General features: G+C 34.2%; 1 protein-coding gene and 2 long non-coding RNA genes across 3 annotated transcripts; 2 read left to right on the top strand and 1 right to left on the bottom strand.

Moving 5' to 3' along the window:
• The first annotated feature begins 4,749 nt into the window (after positions 1 to 4,749).
• On the top strand, positions 4,750 to 7,896 carry LOC149178215 (uncharacterized). The gene is made up of 5 exons (XM_089423565.1): positions 4,750 to 5,116; positions 5,892 to 6,092; positions 6,240 to 6,362; positions 6,528 to 6,699; positions 7,806 to 7,896. Exons 1-4 carry the CDS (start codon positions 5,039 to 5,041, stop codon positions 6,543 to 6,545), a joined length of 420 nt encoding a protein of 139 aa, XP_089279691.1. The 5' UTR covers positions 4,750 to 5,038; the 3' UTR covers positions 6,546 to 6,699; positions 7,806 to 7,896.
• Positions 7,897 to 9,582: 1,686 nt separating this feature from the next.
• LOC149178214 (uncharacterized) lies at positions 9,583 to 10,307 on the top strand. Its single transcript, XR_016258836.1, has 3 exons — positions 9,583 to 9,772; positions 9,920 to 10,042; positions 10,208 to 10,307. It is a non-coding gene; the product is annotated as an uncharacterized LOC149178214 (long non-coding RNA).
• Positions 10,308 to 10,743: 436 nt separating this feature from the next.
• On the bottom strand, positions 10,744 to 11,045 carry LOC149178213 (uncharacterized). The gene is made up of 2 exons (XR_016258837.1): positions 10,967 to 11,045; positions 10,744 to 10,884 (listed from the first exon to the last, which is right to left on the bottom strand). It is a non-coding gene; the product is annotated as an uncharacterized LOC149178213 (long non-coding RNA).
• Between the last annotated feature and the right edge of the window lie 10,283 nt (positions 11,046 to 21,328).

Raw genomic sequence — 21,328 nt, 5'->3', positions numbered from 1 at the left:
ATATAACCAAGGTGACCTAACAATAATATTATGAAGACACAAAAATAACAATAGAGGGATTCTATGGGGCATAGTAATAACAATATGGGGATAATAGGGGCACAACAATATTAATAAGGAATACAAATACAATAGTAATGGGGGAATCACTATTAGTATAGGGACATAACACTGCACATGGTTAGTGATTTATTTTTTCAAGTTAAATGGATGATGCATTCACTGAAAATTTAAGTTAATTGGATATACACTAGTTGTTTGCATAATATTTGCATACATACAGAAGTTTATTTTAGTAAAGTTGTGTACAAAAATATGAGTAAGAAAATAACATTTTAAGTGACTTTTAAATACTAATTCAACCCACCCCCCCCCCCCCCCCCCCCACCCTTCTTAGTATTTTTCCCAACACATCAATCCTTGGATACCATTATAAATCGTATCTTTATACATTTGGTATTCATGTGAACTGCAAGGGCATGATATATGAGTATCTTATATATTGTTGATAATTTGTTTCTCATTCCTCGTATGGTAATTTTTATAGTTATTTATTTGCAACGAGTTGATATGCATGTCTAACTAGGCTATCTAATGGATATTATTTATGTGTGTCTTGATCCTTTAATCTATTTGTTGGCCATTCCAGTAGCATCAGGGGAGGACCCTACCATCAACATAGAGTTTGGGGCTTGTTGGCACCTTTGGCGCTATATATTCCATTTCAAGATGGACAATGTAGATCGCTTGGCAAGGGGTTAGGCTAACTACCCTACCCAAACCCACTAAAAGTGCCTCATTTGCATCTGTTGGAGGCTAGCATGGAGGTTTGCTCCTAACCTTAACCCTATTAAATTTATTTCATTTACCGGTGTTTGTTTGATGACATTTCCACCAAGGAACTTCATTAGCATTCCCATGAGGGAAGGTTGTAGCCTTTTAGCTATAACTCTATGGTAATTTCTCTCTATTAATGACATGATAACATGGACTTCTTTACTGTATGTATTTCAATATTCTATTCTCTTAAGTTTATCTCATCGTAATTCTTATTGGTGTAATTGCCAGGGCTACAAAATCTCTCTCCACTCGATGCGTCAATGGTTATGGCATAATCTATATTATTTCTTGCAGACATTACTAAGGACGAGAGTTGGGTTTTTCTAACCAATACTAGTGGTAATATCAATGGTTCATGTTTGTTAGACTTTAAGCTTTTGTGGCCTTCTTTTTGAAAATTATGACTAAGATAATCCATAGTAATGTACATCTTGTCGATGTTTCAAATCCAAAAGGGGATCCATCTTCAAGACACAAAGAGAGTGATAGATTGAGAGAAGATTTAACCCACCAAAAATAGATAAATAAATACCTAATGAACAAAATAAATTAAAAAGCCGACAAATTCCTCATTCTTAAAAATAGAAATATATTTTTTAATAAAAACTAAACCTAAATAAAACTAACCTATATAAAATGAAAATATAAAATAAATATTAAAACAATTTATATATTCTAATTAATTTATATAAGTATAAAAAAAATTATTGTTGATTTTTTTTACTTATATAAATTAATTAAAATACATTAATTGTTTTATTATTTATTTTATATTGTCATTTTATGTAGGTTAGTTTTATTTAGGTTTAGTTTTTAAATAAAAATATATATATTTGTTTTTAAGGATTAAGAATTAGTCGATTTTTTAATTTATTTTGTTCATTAAAGTATTTATTTACCTGTTTTTAGTCGGTTAACTCTTCTCTCAATCTATCACTCACTTTCTATCTTGAATATGGACCTCCTTTGGGATTCAAAACTTCGATAAGATGTACATAATACATTGGGTTCACATTTAGTGTCGTTGAATTGTTTTTATTCATTTTAATTTCCCTTGATTAAATGCCTTTTTAATTTCTTGCAGAGGAGTCTCAAGGGAATACTCCATGTTGTCAGTTTAATATAGGTAAAAACCCATATTTCAATATCAAAAATTTTCCTTTTTTTTGGATACGTATGATATGGGTTTTCCTTCCTAACCGTAGTTGCAATTATATGCTCGTGTATGCTTGAAGATTCAAATTGGTGATGAGCAGGAGGCTCGAAGACTTTTTATTAATTCCTTGTTCAAATTACAAGTAAGGCTTCTTGTTTTTTCTTTCTAAATTTGTTCCTTTGACCACAAGGGTGGCTTGCAATAATGCCAAGGTTCTAAATATTTTTGGAACGACATAATTTTAACTTGTAATTCCCTTATATTTCCGTGAGCAAATGTGACTATCGTTTTGAACTGTAAATTTTTGGACAGTGATTAAAGATTATTTACAACATGCTCCTTCTTGGTTATATTATTTTAAGTCTTGGCTTACAAATATCTATGTCCTACTAGGTCTGCATGCATGATTATATCCATAGACACATAGAGTTGTAATTCCTTATGTGTTATTATTACTCTTAAGTATAACCTTATGGGGTTATGATTAATATGAAATTATCATAATTCACTTTCTTTCGATGTATTTATCATTAATCTCTCTTGCATGGAACTATACATTTTTACGTCGTTAATATAATGGATAATTTGGTATTCTATTAAGGTTTTAATGTTTATTCCTTCTACAACATTGACCACCTTGAATATTTTTTGTCAAAATAGTTGGGTTTTACAGTGGAACTGAATTATTTTCTTATTGTTGTAATTCTATAGAGTTTATTAGCTGTTTTGTACAAAAATTTTATTTATATACATACACAACATTTCTTCGGAAGTTTTTATATATAATTAGGCCGATAGGCCTTCTTTTGAGTGAGACTTTCGTCGTTCTTTTCCTTGTGAGATTGACACCTGGCATCCTTCAGACGAGAATGTACATCTGACATCTGTGGACAATTTTTTAGGGCCACTACTGTGCTCTCTACTGACATCTGTGCACATTTCGTGATATTCGTCATGGTTTTCCTCCTTCAGTTACTCGTCATGGCCTTCATCCTTCAGTTACGGGCGGAACATGGCCTTCATTTCTGTTATGGGCGGAGGGTTGTTATCTGCGGAGAGCTCGAGAACCATCGTCTTCATTGTTACAAGTAAACGAGTCTATGTTGTTACAGGTAAACGCTTTGCTGATATCTGCTTCACTATCAGAAAATATGTTAATCTATTTTGTATAGATTTATGGTGAGTAATATGTTGCAGACTTGCTGCATAAATATAAACTCTCAAAAAACATCACCAGAAGGGGTGCACGTCAATGTTGTGTAGAAACTCAATTGAACAAACATTAAAAAGTATGACTAGGATTGTTTAGTGGTAATTTGCCTAACTGTTCACCACATTTTTATTACAGGTTTTCACTTATTCCAAGGTTTCGAGTCTTGGCCACAATATATTGCAAATTTGCAATTATTTCTTTATCAGGCACCGAAATTGTTCATCAATAGCAGCTTCATGCAGGAGCTCTTCACATTTTGAAGTGAATCATTATTTTTTTTAGTAATGGCAGCTTCATGCATGACCTCTTTACATTTCGAAATGAATCATCATTTAAGTTCAGTTTTCTCCTTTTTCATAAAAAATGTTAACAGGTATAAACACAAGCGCAGGGTTTAGAGATGGGAAACATGGATCCAAGACTCTGATGAAATTGCAGAATATTTAGACAAGCACTATGCCGAAAACACCCTAAAAACCCCTATGGAATTCAGGGAGGTTGGGTGTAAAATCTTTCCAATATTTACAAATTGGCTCCAAAGCAAGGATTTCGGCAGCTCCTGTAGAGATGAATTTGTGGGAGAGCTCGTAGGGTTTGATCACCAGCGTTCTGCAATCTCGTTTTCTTCCGGAATGAGCATTGGAATTTTTTGGATTTTTTTTGTGTCGGAGCCCCTTGCAATTCCTTTTCTTTAGTCCTCTTATTCATTTTCCAATTTTCTTTCCTATTTGTCTTCTTCTTTCTTCTTTCCTATTACGCATTTCTTGTTTAATATTGAAAAAATGATTATAAATTGTTTTTTTATCTCAGGTTTGCCTGTGTCTCCTCTGTAATTTCCTGCCCGGATTTTTCCAGGGACAGTATGGCCACATGTTGAGCAGGATTAACTAATGGATTTTTGTGGTTTCTTGATAGAATTTTCATAAATTGCAGAGGAAAATAAGTGTATTGTGCCGTCAAAGAAAGATGAACCGCAGAAATGACATTCAAGACAGGAGGCTTAAGAGTAAGTAAATATTTTCACGGCCCTGAAGTTAAATCGTTCACAGGAATGCTCATTTAGAAGATCAATTTAAGGGCCGCGAGATCATTCCCTCTATTTACTGTTGTATATTTTCAGTTGTATGGAGGTTTAAACACTTGCTCATATAAATCTCAGACTCCACTGTACCAATTTAAACCTTTTTCTTTAGTCAGATTTCTCTGGATTACCTCAATTAAACCTCGAAGGTCAAGTAGAAAACATATGTCAAATAACTTTGGTGGAAACTCTGCTACAGAGTAGATGTAATCAATCACCAATTCTCTGCTACCATTTTTAATGCTTTATAAGCCCAAAATAATATATTTTATTCTGAATATGCTAAAAATAAATGTGAATCAGGAATTCCAAGCAGAATGATGATAATGGGTTTTTTTTTCCAAGGAAAAACATGTAAGGTAACCCAAGGGATGCATGGCATATCCAGTAAACTTCTTGGTGTAGATTAGTGCATCTAGCTCGGAGATTTGAACTTGGTACCTGCTGACAGGAAACTAGAATAATGACGACGCATCGCACTGCAAATTCTAATAAACAGGAGAGTATCTCCTATATATTCTAATCTCACAATCAACCCACGTACCATTTACTTCCACAAATGATCCTTTACATTGGCTAAAGGGTCGTAACAGTTGATCAATGTTTACTCATTCAAGACTTTAACAAATGATAGCATTGAACTACCATTATACATTGTGCATTCTAATTAGTGTATACATTTCAAGGTGTTGCTTTAGACTCCCTTGATTGATCCCTTAAACATTTCTTTTCCAAAATTTGAAGCAGGATGTTTAGGGCAGCAAAATGGAGGGTTGAAAGGAACAAGACCAAAGCTGAGTTCAAACTCCAGTTTCAAGTCACTCAAGTATGTGTCCTGACCAAGTTGCTTATCTATTTGCAAAACATTGTAAACAAAACCATTCAAGGACAAGTTCTCACCGGCTATTATGATTAGGTGAATTTCAATTATAGCTTCTGAGATGGATAATTGCATATAAATTGTGTTATAAAATGGAGGTTCACTCGCCTTACCAACCTATTAAACGTAGCATCAGGTCTCGGCATTTATCACGTATGGATTTGTTTTCCATTAGTGTCTGAAAGGATAAACTCATGCATTGAATTTTTGATAGTGCTACAAATTATGCAAAAACCTTTGCAGTAAGGTTAGGAATTCTCATTTTGAGTAACTGTGCAAATAATATATAGTTTTTCCTTACCTATTATATATCACGTCCAGACCAGAGAACAATTTACAAAGTCAGGAACATGCCTGAGAAAACCATGTTAGATGAAAATATAGCAGAACAGCTGACCTTTGATTGCAATGGTGCCAATCTTGTAAAATTAGGGTTTACCCTATCCTTAGAGCACAATCCTGTATAATCTGAGTTTACCCTATTCTTAGAGCACAGGTGAACTAATTAACGTCTGTCTTCTTGTAATAAGGCAATTTGGAGCATGACCCAAGTCATCAAGATCGTTTTGCTACATTATCTTGATTATTCAGGATACCTAGAGGAATGGATGCATCTATGTTAACTTCTATTAACTTTGAACTAGCATTGTGTTGATCAGCCTTCTACAGTTTCTTCATAGTTGAAAACTACAATGGACATATATTGTCCTGCTCATTTCAGGTACCACAACCGGGATATGACAAGTTGAGTATATCCCTGATATCATTAGAGACAGGTAAAATCGTAAGCAATACAGGAAGAGCTTCCATCAATAACGGAACTTGTCAATGGTCTGATGCAATTTTTGTAACTACAAGACTCGAGCAAGATGCAAAAACTGGGAATTATCATGAAAAAATGTACAACCTTGTTGTATCAACGGTACTGCCTATTTCTCATCTTTTACATACATTTTAATCCTTTTTAAATAATTGAATATTTACCATTATATTGACTTGAACACAAAAACATTAAAGCAATTCTGATTTGTTTTTCTTTTGTTTAAATATAATTTCTGCAACTTGCCAGGGCTCTTCTCAATTTGGTTTCCTTGGTGAAACAACCATCAACCTCGCAGATTCTGTAGGAGCCATCACTCCATTATCTGTTTCTCTTCCCCTTAAAAGCCCTATCACTGGTACTATTTTACATGTAAGGCATCCGAAGGTATACCTAAAATTTTTCTCTCATCAGAGCTTTAACAATAGCTATTTGTTGTTGTTTTATATTTTAATGAAAGTAAAAAAAGTTAAAAGAAAATTTTGAATTCAGCTATCTATACAAAATAAATAGTCTTGTTACCTTGTTTGTTGGCAGGTTAGGATTCAACTCTAGATACTTTCTTTTCTGACTGATTACACAGAGATTTTGAGCGATAAAAGGATGTCTTGGAAAGAGAGCATCATAACATGAATAATGAAGCTGCTGCTATGACCCTGATGAAAGTGCTATATTTTCTGAAGCGACAACAAATGGCCATGGCAGCGAAGTAAGACCTCTAGGCTAATACAAATGGTTCCTATGTAAACATTCATACTCTATCATAAAATTGTATGTTGGAAGTTTCTGATGGCCAATCATGCTTTTGAATGATACTCTATAAAGTGGTAAACATCAATAAGAAGGGTGTTAATGGTTAGTTTGGACAATCTGGAAAAATTATGCGATAAGTTTTTTTACATCCTACACTGGCACGTGCACCAGAAGGGGTGCACGTCAATGTTGTGTAGAAACTCAATTGAACAAACATTAAAAAGTATGACTAGGATTGTTTAGTGGTAATCTGCCTAACTGTTCACCACATTTTTATTACAGGTTTTCACTTATTCCAAGGTTTCGAGTCTTGGCCACAATATATTGCAAATTTGCAATTATTTCTTTATCAGGCACCGAAATTGTTCATCAATAGCAGCTTCATGCAGGAGCTCTTCACATTTTGAAGTGAATCATTATTTTTTTTAGTAATGGCAGCTTCATGCATGACCTCTTTACATTTCGAAATGAATCATCATTTAAGTTCAGTTTTCTCCTTTTTCATAAAAAATGTTAACAGGTATAAACACAAGCGCAGGGTTTAGAGATGGGAAACATGGATCCAAGACTCTGATGAAATTGCAGAATATTTAGACAAGCACTATGCCGAAAACACCCTAAAAACCCCTATGGAATTCAGGGAGGTTGGGTGTAAAATATTTCCAATATTTACAAATTGGCTCCAAAGCAAGGATCTCGGTAGCTCCTGTAGAGATGAATTTGTGGGAGAGCTCGTAGGGTTTGATCACCAGCGTTCTGCAATCTCGTTTTCTTCCGGAATGAGCATTGGAATTTTTTGGCTTTTTTTTGTGTCGGAGCCCCTTGCAATTCCTTTTCTTTAGTCCTCTTATTCATTTTCCAATTTTCTTTCCTATTTGTCTTCTTCTTTCTTCTTTCCTATTACGCATTTCTTGTTTAATATTGAAAAAATGATTATAAATTGTTTTTTTATCTCAGGTTTGCCTGTGTCTCCTCTGTAATTTCCTGCCCAGATTTTTCCAGGGACAGTATGGCCACATGTTGAGCAGGATTAACTAATGGATTTTTGTGGTTTCTTGCTAGAATTTTCATAAATTGCAGAGGAAAATAAGTGTATTGTGCCGTCAAAGAAAGATGAACCGCAGAAATGACATTCAAGACAGGAGGCTTGAGAGTAAGTAAATATTTTCACGGCCCTGAAGTTAAATCGTTCACAGGAATGCTCATTTAGAAGATCAATTTAAGGGCCGCGAGATCATTCCCTCTATTTACTGTTGTATATTTTCAGTTGTATGGAGGTTTAAACACTTGCTCATATAAATCTCAGACTCCACTGTACCAATTTAAACCTTTTTCTTTAGTCAGATTTCTCTGGATTACCTCAATTAAACCTCGAAGGTCAAGTAGAAAACATATGTCAAATAACTTTGGTGGAAACTCTGCTACAGAGTAGATGTAATCAATCACCAATTCTCTGCTACCATTTTTAATGCTTTATAAGCCCAAAATAATATATTTTATTCTGAATATGCTAAAAATAAATGTGAATCAGGAATTCCAAGCAAAATGATGATAATGGGTTTTTTTTCCAAGGAAAAACATGTAAGGTAACCCAAGGGATGCATGGCATATCCAGTAAACTTCTTGGTGTAGATTAGTGCATCTAGCTCGGAGATTTGAACTTGGTACCTGCTGACAGGAAACTAGAATAATGACGATGCATCACACTGCAAATTCTAATAAACAGGAGAGTATCTCCTATATATTCTAATCTCACAATCAACCCACATACCATTTACTTCCACAAATGATGCTTTACATTGGCTAAAGGGTCGTAACAGTTGATCAATGTTTACTCATTCAAGACTTTAACAAATGATAGCATTGAACTACCATTATACATTGTGAATTCTAATTAGTGTATACATTTCAAGGTGTTGCTTTAGACTCCCTTGATTGATCCCTTAAACATTTCTTTTCCAAAATTTGAAGCAGGATGTTTAGGGCACCAAAATGGAGGGTTGAAAGGAACAAGACCAAAGCTGAGTTCAAACTCCAGTTTCAAGTCACTCAAGTATGTGTCCTAACCAAGTTGCTTATCTATTTGCAAGACATTGTAAACAAAACCATTCAAGGACAAGTTCTCACCAGCTGTTATGATTAGGTGAATTTCAATTGTAGCTTCTGAGATGGATAATTGCATATAAATTGTGTTACAAAATGGAGGTTCACTCGCCTTACCAACCTATTAAACGTAGCATCAGGTCTCGACATTTATCACGTATGGATTTGTTTTCCATTAGTGTCTGAAAGGATAAACTCATGCATTGCATTTTTGATAGTGCTACAAATTATGCAAAAACCTTTGCAGTAAGGTTAGAAATTCTCATTTTGAGTAACTGTGCAAATAATATATAGTTTTTCCTTACCTATTATATATCACGTCCAGACCAGAGAACAGTTTACAAAGTCAGGAACATGCCTGAGAAAACCATGTTAGATGAAAATCTAGCAGAACAGCTGACCTTTGATTGCAATGGTGCCAATCTTGTAAAATTAGGGTTTACCCGATCCTTAGAGCACAATCCTGTATAATCTGAGTTTACCCTATTCTTAGAGCACAGGTGAACTAATTAACGTCTGTCCTCTTGTAATAAGGCAATTTGGAGCATGACCCAAGTCATCAAGATCGTTTTGCTACATTATCTTGATTATTCAGGATACCTAGAGGAATGGATGCATCTATGTTAACTTCTATTAACTTTGAACTAGCATTGTGTTGATCAGCCTTCTACAGTTTCTTTATAGTTGAAAACTACAATGGACATATATTGTCCTGCTCATTTCAGGTACCACAACCGAGATATGACTAGTTGAGTATATCCCTGATATCATTAGAGACAGGTAAAATCGTAAGCAATACAAGAAGAGCTTCCATCAATAACGGAACTTGTCAATGGTCTGATGCAATTTTTGTAACTACAAGACTCGAGCAAGATGCAAAAACTGGGAATTATCATGAAAAAATGTACAACCTTGTTGTATCAACGGTACTGCCTATTTCTCATCTTTTACATACATTTTAATCCTTTTTAAATAATTGAATATTTACCATTATATTGACTTGAACACAAAAACATTAAAGCAATTCTGATTTGTTTTTCTTTTGTTTAAATATAATTTCTGCAACTTGCCAGGGCTCTTCTCAATTTGGTTTCCTTGGTGAAACAACCATCAACCTCGCAGATTCTGTAGGAGCCATCACTCCATTATCTATTTATCTTCCCCTTAAAAGCCCTATCACTGGTACTATTTTACATGTAAGGCATCCGGAGGTATACCTAAAGTTTTTCTCTCATCAGAGTTTTAACAATAGCTATTTGTTGCTGTTTTATATTTTAATGAAAGTAAAAAAAGTTAAAAGAAAATTTTGAATTCAGCTATCTATACAAAATAAATAGTCTTGTTACCTTGTTTGTTGGCAGGTTAGGATTCAACTCTAGATACTTTCTTTTCTGACTGATTACACAGAGATTTTGAGCGAGAAAAGGATGTCTTGGAAAGAGAGCATCATAACATGAATAATGAAGCTGCTGCTATGACCCTGATGAAAGTGCTATATTTTCTGAAGCGACAACAAATGGCCATGGCAGCGAAGTAAGACCTCTAGGCTGATACAAATGGTTCCTATGTAAACATTCATACTCTATCATAAAATTGTATGTTGGAAGTTTGTGATGGCCAATAATGCTTTTGAATGATACTCTATAAAGTGGTAAACATCAATAAGAAGGGTGTTAATGGTTAGTTTGGACAATCTGGAAAAATTATGCGATAAGCTTTTTTACATCCTACACTGGCACTTGTGCATTCTTTTCTTATATCAGCCTGTAAATTATGTTTGGTGCATATGGGCAAAATATTCATAATTCAATGGCCCTGCCACTATCTGGCATCTAATGAAGGCAGATCAAACAACTCGACTCGAAATTTGTTACAGGTCATGTTTGATGGTTGGCTATTCCAAGACATCAAAGCGAAATGTTGGCCTTCTTATGATGTTGACATCATCAAAGCCTTTGCTAAGTCACCTTCCTTTTACAATTTTCCAACCTTACTGTAACGAACTGTAGAAGAATATGGTACTGCATGGCAATCCAATCTGTATCAAAATTGACAAATTTTGCTGTCAACTACCCCTCTTGCAGTGAGAAAATATATTCTGACAACCAACAAGTACTTACATTTAAATTTAGCATACTTTTGCTCGATCCTGTGAATTCATTGCAGACTCTGGATCTCTCAAACATGTGGTTGCCTCCAGCTTGATGAAGTGCTTAGATTTCCATCTCTTATGACTCGGGCCTTAATTGTAAGCCTCTTGTGAGTTGTATAGCCTGAAAATGTCCTAAGCACCTGTTCCTTTAGTTCAAAATGAGATGACATAGCAAGAAAAACAAACATTGCAACAGATATAAATAAAATTATAACAGATATAAATAAAATTATAGCAGGCTGCAAGATTAGCAGCTATATTTAAAATTGCATATTATGCTATTCTTGGATGCTACTGAAATATAGTTATGAATGAGAAGTATGCTCTTTCTCTGGTACCATTGAACGATGATTCTGAAATGGCACACAGAAGGTTTACAAGAAATCTTATGAATCCAAGAGAATGTATCAAATTATTCTACCTTCCCTGTTTCAAAATCATGGCATTGTCTGCACTGAATCACTGATGATGAGTGTGGTGGGCATTGCCATATACTATATATTTATTTCCTATATTTACATATCAACTCTACTCAACTTTGCATCCAACTTAATCATAATAACTATGGTGTACCTTGTGTCAAACTCCTAGAAAAACTCCACAGAGGCATCATAATCCTTTTAAGAGAAAGAAGATTGGAAGACTTCATTACTCACCATATAATCAAATGCACAACTTCCATGGAAACTACATTGAATATTGAAGCTTGTTGACTAACAGTTTTCTTATTGCTAGGAAACACTACTTGAAGCATGCAAAACATGGATTCCCATTCGTTTTGACTTATTGAGTCTCCAACAAACATTAAGAGCTTTCCTCTTAACCGCTCTAGTAGATTTTTGGCATTGAAACTGAAACACCATATACAGAAAAGTCCAAATCCTTTTATTCTCATATACAATATCACCTTGTATTTTATCCATTTATTTTCATATGCAATATCACCCTGCTTTTTTGCATTTCATTTCCTTTTAGCATAAATGCAATGCAAAAGAGAACATACTTCTAGGTAGGCTAATTTGTTTGCATTTTTATTTGCAGGGTTTATTTTGATTTCTGAAATATTTTGGAATAGAAATGATTGAGGTAAAAAACTAATATTTTCTATTTTGGAATGGGGATTGCCAAGAGTTTCGCTGCTACATCTCAGTTCTAACAGCTTTGAAGAAAGCATTTCTAAAGATATTGGCAATGCTAGAAATTTATCTAACCTACAAATTGACTGTAATAGATTTTCAGGTAAGCTTCCATCTGAGATTGCCAAGGTAGGGCTTTTATCTGTTTTCAATGCTAGCAATAATAAATTTTCAGGAAGTATACCAGATGCGCTTTATGGGTTACATAATCTTGATGTATTGGGTTTGCAAGTAAATTTACTTTCTGGTAACATTTCGTTGAGTATTGGGTCTCTGAAACAGCTTACAGAGCTTAACTTGAAAGGAAATGATATTTCTGGTGAAATACCTATGCAAATGGGTGATCTCCAAAACCTCAGATACCTTGATCTATCCAGCAATCAACTCAAGGGGAAAGTCGTTACATCTTTAACCAACCTTACGTTTAGTTTCCTAAATCTATCAAAACAATCAACTGTCTGGAACAGTCCTCAGTAGCTTGAGTAAATTCAGAGAGGCATTTATAGGCAATCCCAAACTCTGTGGAGACGATTTTCAAGATATCAAACCCTGTGTCAAGATATCAAAAACGATTCTACATCACCAAGCAATTCAACATCATTCACTCAAGGCAATTTCAAAGGAAGTAGAATATAAATTAAGGATCCATCTCTGCCTCCTGCAACACCAACTCGAAAGGAAAAAGTAAGTTTGTTTGTTTGGGAAGAAAGGAAAATGGCAAGATGTACTGCAGGCCAGGTTATCAAATGCAAAGGTAACTACTTCAGTTCAGTTCAGTTCAGTGCAAGGAGTCATTGCCACACTCTTTTTATTTCATGTATATCATTTCATGGAAAAATTGATTTGCAGGGTTAAGCTGGATTTATGCAAACTGTATGTGTGCAATTTATGCTTCTTGAAATCTGATATATTTTGATTTGTACTTTTGTTACAGCTGTTGTTGCATGGGGTGCAGGGGAGCTTCTGAAGATTGAAGAAGTGGAAGTGGCTCCTCCACAGGCAATGGAAGTGAGAACCAAAGGTATGCTATGAATAATTATCGTTAAACATCAAGTTTCTAGGAAGCAAATGTATGCTATGAATAATTATCATTAAACATCAAGAAAATTTTAAGGAAGGATATTAATTACACATCTCCAATTGCACTGTATTGTATAACACATACAAATATTGCTTTTAGCAGTGAAATGGAATGACTGATACTGATACTGCTTTGGTTGCAGGGCCAAACTCCTCTCTTTCCCTGCATTTTGGGACATGAAGCAGCTGGGTATGCACTCTTCTCTTGCCAATGAGTTCTATGTATTCAAAAAAATTAGTTAGTCATATTAGTAGGCGTGTGGGATTTCAAAAAAGTTAATTAGTCATACTAGCAAGCATTCAGGATTTCAAAGAAATTAATTAGTCATACTAGCAAACATGTAGGATTTGAAAAAAATTAATTAGTCATACTAGCAGGCATCGTGTAGAATTTCAAAAGGGAAAAATGACAGTAATTTTCTTGGAGAAGGGGTGACTGACCTCAAGGAGGGTGACAGTGTGCTTCCCTTATTTACTGGAGAATGTGGAGAATGCAGACACTGCAAGTCAGACGAAAGCAACATGTGTGATCTTCTAAGAATTAACACTGACAGGGGGGTTATGATAAATGATGGGAAGTCGAGGTTTTCAATCAATGGGAAACCCATTTACCACTTCCTTAGCACATCCACTTTCAGCCAGTATACAGTTGTGCATGTCGGTTGTGTTGCCCAAATTAATCCAGAGGCTCCTCTTAACAAATTCTATATTCTCAATTGTGGGGTTTCAACAGGTAAATCATTTTCTGGACTTTTTCAGGGTAATTTGTTGATGATTGTGAAAAAGAGATCATTAAAAGGATATAATTGACATTGTATATTGTTTTATCCAATTCCTAAAGTTATGGTTTCCTCGAAGTGTTAATAATAAAATCATCCATGATCGTTCCCTTGATTGAAATTCTTATTCACAATTTATTTTGTTGTGGGATCAGGCATGGGTGCGACTTTGAATGTAGAAAAACCCAAGAAGGGTTCTCTTTATATTTTGTCATTTCAATTATTATTATTATTATTAATGTTTAAATAAAAATAGTTACAAAATTATTTATAGATCACAAAATTAATTGTATTTTATTAAACATCACATATGAATACAATAAGTATTGGTTTAAGAATATCTTTGAATGTAGAAAAACCCAAGAAGGGTTCTCTCTCTTTATATTTTGTCATTTCAATTATTATTATTATTATTAATGTTTAAATAAAAATAGTTACAAAATTATTTATAGATCACAAAATTAATTGTATTTTATTAAACATCACATATGAATACAAAAAGTATTGATTTAAGAATATTATAATTTGACTTTCTAATTGCACTATACAATTACGGGGCCTACCTTATTTCCATCTGGTTATGGTTACCTTCCGGATTTTATTTCTATGTTTACCTATAAAATAAATAAAAAATAATGTCTTTTAATTCGAAATACACGCAATGGTAAATGTTGACATAATCCAAGTAAATAATGTTGATATTGCGGAATGGTTTATGTTTATATAATCTATTTAAATAATGCTTTTTCAATTCTCATGGTTCAAGTAAATAATGTTTTTTCTTATTTGAAATTAACCATTGTTGATCTGACCTTCACTTGAGGGGTTATCATTATTAATTAAGGTGGTTTTATATATGGTATAAGTGGACAACAATTTTAGAAATAATTAATGAGTTTACAAGTTGAAGATAGAAATAGATTAGATAACGCGTGGTTATTTTAAAATATTAAATTACAATGTGGAAAAGCATATTACAATTACTTAATGTCTTCGTCGTATGTAAGTGGTTTGTTTTAATATTTGCAAATCACAAATTTCTCCGCTTTTCATTTATCATGTAAAACAGCGTAATTTATTTTTTATTTAAAAAAATAAAGTGTGTTGGCAATAATCTATTGAGTTTTTAGTATGAAGGCATTTTAATATATTGATATGAATGGTTTGGTTTTGGTTTTGTTGTTTTAGTATGAAATCTGCTGGTACGGGATGGTCATGGTGGTTATTGTCTTGGTCACTAGCAAGCTTTGTATATGCTTGACTATTTGTAGAGGTTTCTTTCTTTTAATAATCCTATCGGCCTCTCTTTGTACCTTTTGGGACAATTGCTAGTTTTAACCACTTGTACATACTAGCCCTCGTATTATTTTCCACTTATGTCTACTTCCATACAATGTTACAGTAAACTTTATTGCTTCTTACTTGTAATTTTCTTGAACATATAAACTCTGTATATTCTCATCTCTTTATACATTGACTAAATGTAGATATAACCTTTATAAACCCATATACAAATGTTCATATATATATATATATATATATATATATATATATATATATATATATATATATATATATATATATATATATATATATACACACACTTTATATTATGTTTTCCTTTTCTAGTCCAAGGCACAATGGTTACCTGTAACCTAAAAATTGTTATTCAATCCTTGTGACTTATTTTACTCGGCTCGGGATTGAACTTGTGAGAAACCTTGTTTAGGTATTACTTTCAAGGGTTCAAGGCTTTCAATTTGGGTTCAAATCCAAAGTTACCTTGCAGTATTAAAATCTTACTATACATTAGACAATGAATTCAACAAAACAACACTCTCCTTTCGAAAGCAATCCTAAATTTTCAAAAGAACTTTACTTCTTTCAAGCATTCCTCCCTATCCTATAAACACATATATCTAGAGGTTGAATCTTTCTCATCCAAATTCTTTCTTTAACAATAAACATCATTTTTCTTTGTTAAGTAAATTACATCAGTTCTATTTTTTCTCTTTTTCATTCATCTACAATACAATTTTCCTCTTACCTTCACCTCTTCCTTGACATCCTGCAACCACAATGTCAGTGGTGCAACGATCATACCAGTTTACTATATTTTTTTCTACTTAACCACAAATTTATGCTTACCTTTTAGTAGAATTAATTATATAATATTCCTGCAAATTTATGCCAATGGATTTCATGTTCCTCCAAACCTTGAACTCTCCTACTTAGGCAGTTCCTCACGAGATTTCCCTCTAACTTTTAGATAAAACCAGGAATATTCTATATTTATATCTTGCACACCCTATGCAGTGTCCTGTAAACCCTCTCATCATTTTACCAATATTTATATCCCACTGGTAAGGGTTAACCAAATAATGTATTTGTCTCCATCAATATCTTTTTCATACTCCACCACAAGAATTTTCTCTCCCACACTGATATCATTCAGGTGGTCTTTAAGTTCTTTGTTTTCTCATAAAGGTTCATTCTTATTCTTTCTTATTCTCCCTTTATTTTTTCTCCCAAAATTAAAATAATGCATCCCAGAAGGGCAAGAGAGTTTTTTTTTTCCTTTCTGTTTTACTCTTTCCTACCTTGATAGGCATAAATACCACAGGTTTTTTCTCTAACTATTAGAGGTTAATATTTCATGTTATCCTCTAACATTTTTTTAGAGAATTTACTATTATAAAATAAATTTTCACCAAAGGACACCACTCACAAACATATTACAGATCAATACACCAATATTATTAACGTGGTTAAAACCCTGAAAGAGGGAAATAGTCCACGGCCTGAGCCAACGAGACCACTTCAAGAAATTTATTAATAAAAGAATGAAAACTTACATAAGCTTCTCCCATGAATGGTCCCCTTACATATAAATCTCCATACTCTTTAAAAAGAGATCATGGACCAATTGGGTGCTAAGCCACGGATCAAGTGTCAATAATACTGAGGAGAGAATGAACCATCAGATCACTTCATGTCTAGAACATATCGTGGCCATCAGATTGTAAGTTACAAAAGTACATTGTAAACAAACATACTTTACCTAACTCTATACTAGACGAAGTTATACCAAACTATTTCCTATGTGTCAGAATATCCTAACATCCCCCCTTAAGAACAACTTGGGATATGTTTGAAGGATGTACAAATGTGACATAATAGGAGAAGGAATGAAGCATTAGAGCCTATCCCCCCTTAGTGACAACTTCCTGAAATCCAACCATAAATCAAATTCTAGTAAAGTTCACCTCTGTGAGAGGCTTTATAAATATGTCTACACCTTGATCATTGATTGAACAATATTGCACTTCAAGAACATGGTCATGAATGAGCTTTCTGATGAAGTGCATGTGTATTTCAATGTGTCTGTTGTGTTGATGTTGGACTGGATCTTTGAATTGTTGAATGGAACTTTGATTATCCCACCAAAGTGTAGTCGGATGCTAATGCTGAAAGCTAAACTCTGACAGGATCTGACGAAGCCACAGGGCTCCCTTAAGCTTTTACACCGCCACGATACTCTTCTTCTACCGAAGAAAGAGAAATGGCACTTTGTTTCTTACAATCCCATGTAATAGGTCTAGAACCAAGAGTGAAGACATAACCTGCAGTAGACCTCCGATGATCAGGGTCTCCAGCCCAATCGGAATCAGTGAAACCAACCAATAGAGGAGATGCTTCTTCACTGTAATGAATCCCAAAATGAATTGTACCTCGAACATAACGAAGTATTATTTTAGCTAATTTCCAATGCATTTCATGTGGGTTTTGCATAAACTGAGCAATAAGGCCAACAACAAAGGAAAGGTCGGGACGAGTATGGGTTAGATAGAAAAGTTTTCTTGCAAGTTGATGGTATAAGGTAGCATCAAATTTAGGGGAAGTACAAGTGACTAAAATTTCGGCTCCAAACTAAAAGGGAGAAGGGGCTGGCTTACAGTCTTCCATGTGAAAATGGCATAGAAGATCACATGCATACTTGGACTGGGAAAGGGAAATACCTTCCTTAGTTTGCAAGACTTGAAGACAAAGAAAATAATGCAAGTGTCCTAAGTCTGTCATTTCAAACTTCATTTTAAGGCTAGACTTCACATGGTTTATAAGGTTTGGATCACTACCAGTGAGGATAAGATCATCAACATAAAGAACAAGAATGATAATATACTTACCCACTTTCTTGGTGTAGACAATATTATCATAATGACACCTAGAAAAGCCAATATCTAAAAGAAAGCTATCCATTTTGGCATACCAAGCTCCAGGGGCTTGCCTGAGACCATAAAGGGATTTCTTAAGATGACAAACAAGGCTAGAGTCTGTTTGTATAAATCAAGTAGGTTTTTCCATATAGATTTCTTCATGTAATTCCCCATGCAAAAAGGCATATTTAACATCCATCTGATTGACTTCCCATTTGAAAGAGGTAGTAAGGGAAAGAAAAAGGTGGATAGAGTTCATTTTGGAAACAGGGGAGAAAGTTTCAATATAGTTAATGCCTTCAACTTGTGAAAAACCTTTCGCAACAAGATGAGATTTATGTTTATAAACTTTTCCATCTGGTCCAAACTTGGTTCTGTAAACCCATTTGCATTTAACAAATCTTTGCCCTTTGGAAGAGGAACAAGATCTCGTGTATCATTTGCCAATAATGAACGATATTCTTCATTTGTAGTTGCGTCCAAATCTTGATGGCATGAAGCTTCTAAAAAGGTGTTAGGAACATAATTCATTGAAGCTTGAGCCATAAAATAAGAGACTCTATCAAACTAAGAACGTGTACGTCGTTGATCTATAGGATCACCTACAAGAGCACCTACTGCATCCTAAGTAGCACAGACCCATTTTGGAAGATGAGGAGCTGAAGGAGGATACTAAGAATGTGGGGGAGGATTTTCATCCTCATTGTCATCATCTGAAGAAGAAACATTTTCAGAAGTAGAAGGGATAGAGAGAGGTGGCACATCTGCCAAACTAGGCTCGTAGGCCGATATATTTTCAGCAAACTTTACATCTCTTCTAATGATAACATTTTTGGACATAAGTGGGATAATTCTATATCCTTTGACATCCTCAAAATATCCAACAAATATTTTTTTTCACTCTTAGGTTCTAAAGCTTTATGTTCCTCATCTGGAATATAGGCCCATGCTTCACTTCCAAAAACACGAAAGTGACTTACATCTGGTTTAATTGAGCTCAATGCTTCTTCTGGAGTGATATTCTTTAAAACCTTAGTAGGGGTGCAATTTATATGTAATTTTCACAGTTAATTACTTTTGCCCAAAAATTAGGACTAATTCCCTTAGATTGAAGCATACAATTAGCCATTTCCTTTAAGGTGTGATTCTTCCTTTCATCTACACCATTTTTTTGTGGAGAATATGGAACAATATGTTGCATTTGAATTCCACATTGAGTGAAAAAGTTGATGAATTTGTTCTTATCATATTCTTTGCCATTATCAAATCTTAGCTTAAGAATTTGATTTCCAGATTGTTTCTCAACAAAGGCCTTAAAGGCCAAGCACATGTTTAATACTTCACTCTTGATTTTTAAGAAGCATATCTAAGTGCGTCTGGAAAAATCATCAATGAAAGTTAAAAAATACTTGTAACCGGAAAATGAAACAACTAGAAGGGGACCACATAAATCACTATGCACAAGCTGTAAAGGGGACGAGGAATGCCAAGAGGCACATTTTTCAAAACTACCCCGATGATGATTTTTGAGTACACATCCGGAACAAACACCGCCTTGGAAAGATACCGTAGGAAGACCTGTCACCATATTTTCTTTACATATATTTTGAAGGGAGTGATAGTTTAAGTGACCAAATCACTCATGCCAAAGTTTGCTCACTTCATAATTATGAGGAGTAAATACCGAGGGAAGAGTTGATGACCCAAATTTGTTAAACTTATACAACCTTTTAGAATCATCAGCAATGCCAGTAGCTAGAATCTATGTAGGATCTCTTAGGTCCTTAATTACAACATCATGAGGTGAGAATTCAACGATTTTACCTTCACCTAAATGAGTTATTTGATATACAAGTAGAAGGTTGTAGGATAAGGTTGGACCACATAATACGTTATTAAATTGACCATTGTCTAGATGAATAGTTCCATTCCCTACAACACTAAGAGATCTGTCATCACCACCATATATATTTTTAGTGTTACAATCATTTAAATATGAAGACATGGCCTTGTTTTTGGCCATGTGATAAGAGGTTTCAAAATCAATGAGCCACTCATGAGAATGAGAAGAAGAAGATACATTTAGTGGATAACTAGACGAAGATGATTGACAACCACATGCAGAAAGTGAAATTCCTGAAAATGAAGTTGAACTTGAAGAGTGCTCCAAATGGATATTATTCTTCTTCATTGTTACTTCGAAGGCTTCCATCTTCTTAAAGAATTTGGATTCTAAATGGCCATCTGGATTACAAAAGTGGCTATGTCTATCAATCTTCTTTCCTTTGTTTTTATTTGCCTCATCATTTTGTTGAATTGATTTTTCATTTTGAGATTGAAATTTCTTAGGACCCTTGTTTGTTTTAGGACCATTCTTTCTAGGATACTCCTTCTTAGGATTATTTGAATTTGGTTGTTGCTAGGTGGCTAAGGCTTTCTTAGAAGAGTTTCCAAGATTAATAAGACCAAGATGTAAAAAATTTTCTTGTTCTCTTATTAAAGAATCACCAAAGACATCAAAAGAGGGGGACTTGTACTCTTGTCCTTGAGAAATAAAGGCTTCTCTAGTAGAATGGAAGGCGGAAACAAATACAGAGTAGGCTGGTACCAACTTAGTAAGAATAAAATAGATAATTCTACCATCTTCTTTCTTCACCTTAACACCTTCCAAGAGAAGTCTAAGGGTATTGAACTTGGACACAAAATATTCAATGGAAGAAACATTATTGGCATCCAACGTAAGTAACTCATTTTCAAGTTGATGGTCTCTAATTTTAGTTTTAATTTCAAAAACCTTAGTGAGTTGTTTCATTGCTTCATTAGGGGTATCAAGTTCTATGATATGGAATCTAAGGTCTGGAAAAATAGACATCCCTATCAACCCATGTGCTTGATCTTACCTATTTTCCCATTTGGTTGCCTTATCTTCATATTTAGGTTTAGTTTCCTGGCCTGAGGCTATTATGTAAAGACATTTACTTCTAATTAAATCCACAATGTAGGGACACCATCTGAAGTAGTTGGTGTTGTCAAGAATAACTTGGCATGAACTTTCCATTTTAAGAGAAAATGAAGTTGTATATGTTGAAACAAAGTGTTCCAATGGAAAGATCTCAAA

Source organism: Pinus tabuliformis, chromosome 4_1 (assembly GCF_031772625.1).
Source record: "Pinus tabuliformis cultivar Carrire ecotype Pingquan chromosome 4_1, CPIR1, whole genome shotgun sequence".
NCBI lineage: Eukaryota > Viridiplantae > Streptophyta > Pinopsida > Pinales > Pinaceae > Pinus > Pinus tabuliformis.
Note: the sequence above shows the minus strand (reverse complement) of the source record. Positions and strands in the feature narration are given on the sequence as shown.

What these genes read in the sequence shown, in the direction of transcription:
- LOC149178215 (XM_089423565.1), top strand. Translation starts at nt 5,039, where the DNA reads ATGTTTAGGGCAGCAAAATGGAGGGTTGAAAGGAACAAGACCAAAGCT. An exon ending in TCCAGTTTCAAGTCACTCAA is followed by an intron (nt 5,117 to 5,891) that starts GTATGTGTCCTG and finishes TGCTCATTTCAG; the next exon opens with GTACCACAACCGGGATATGA. An exon ending in ACAACCTTGTTGTATCAACG is followed by an intron (nt 6,093 to 6,239) that starts GTACTGCCTATT and finishes GCAACTTGCCAG; the next exon opens with GGCTCTTCTCAATTTGGTTT.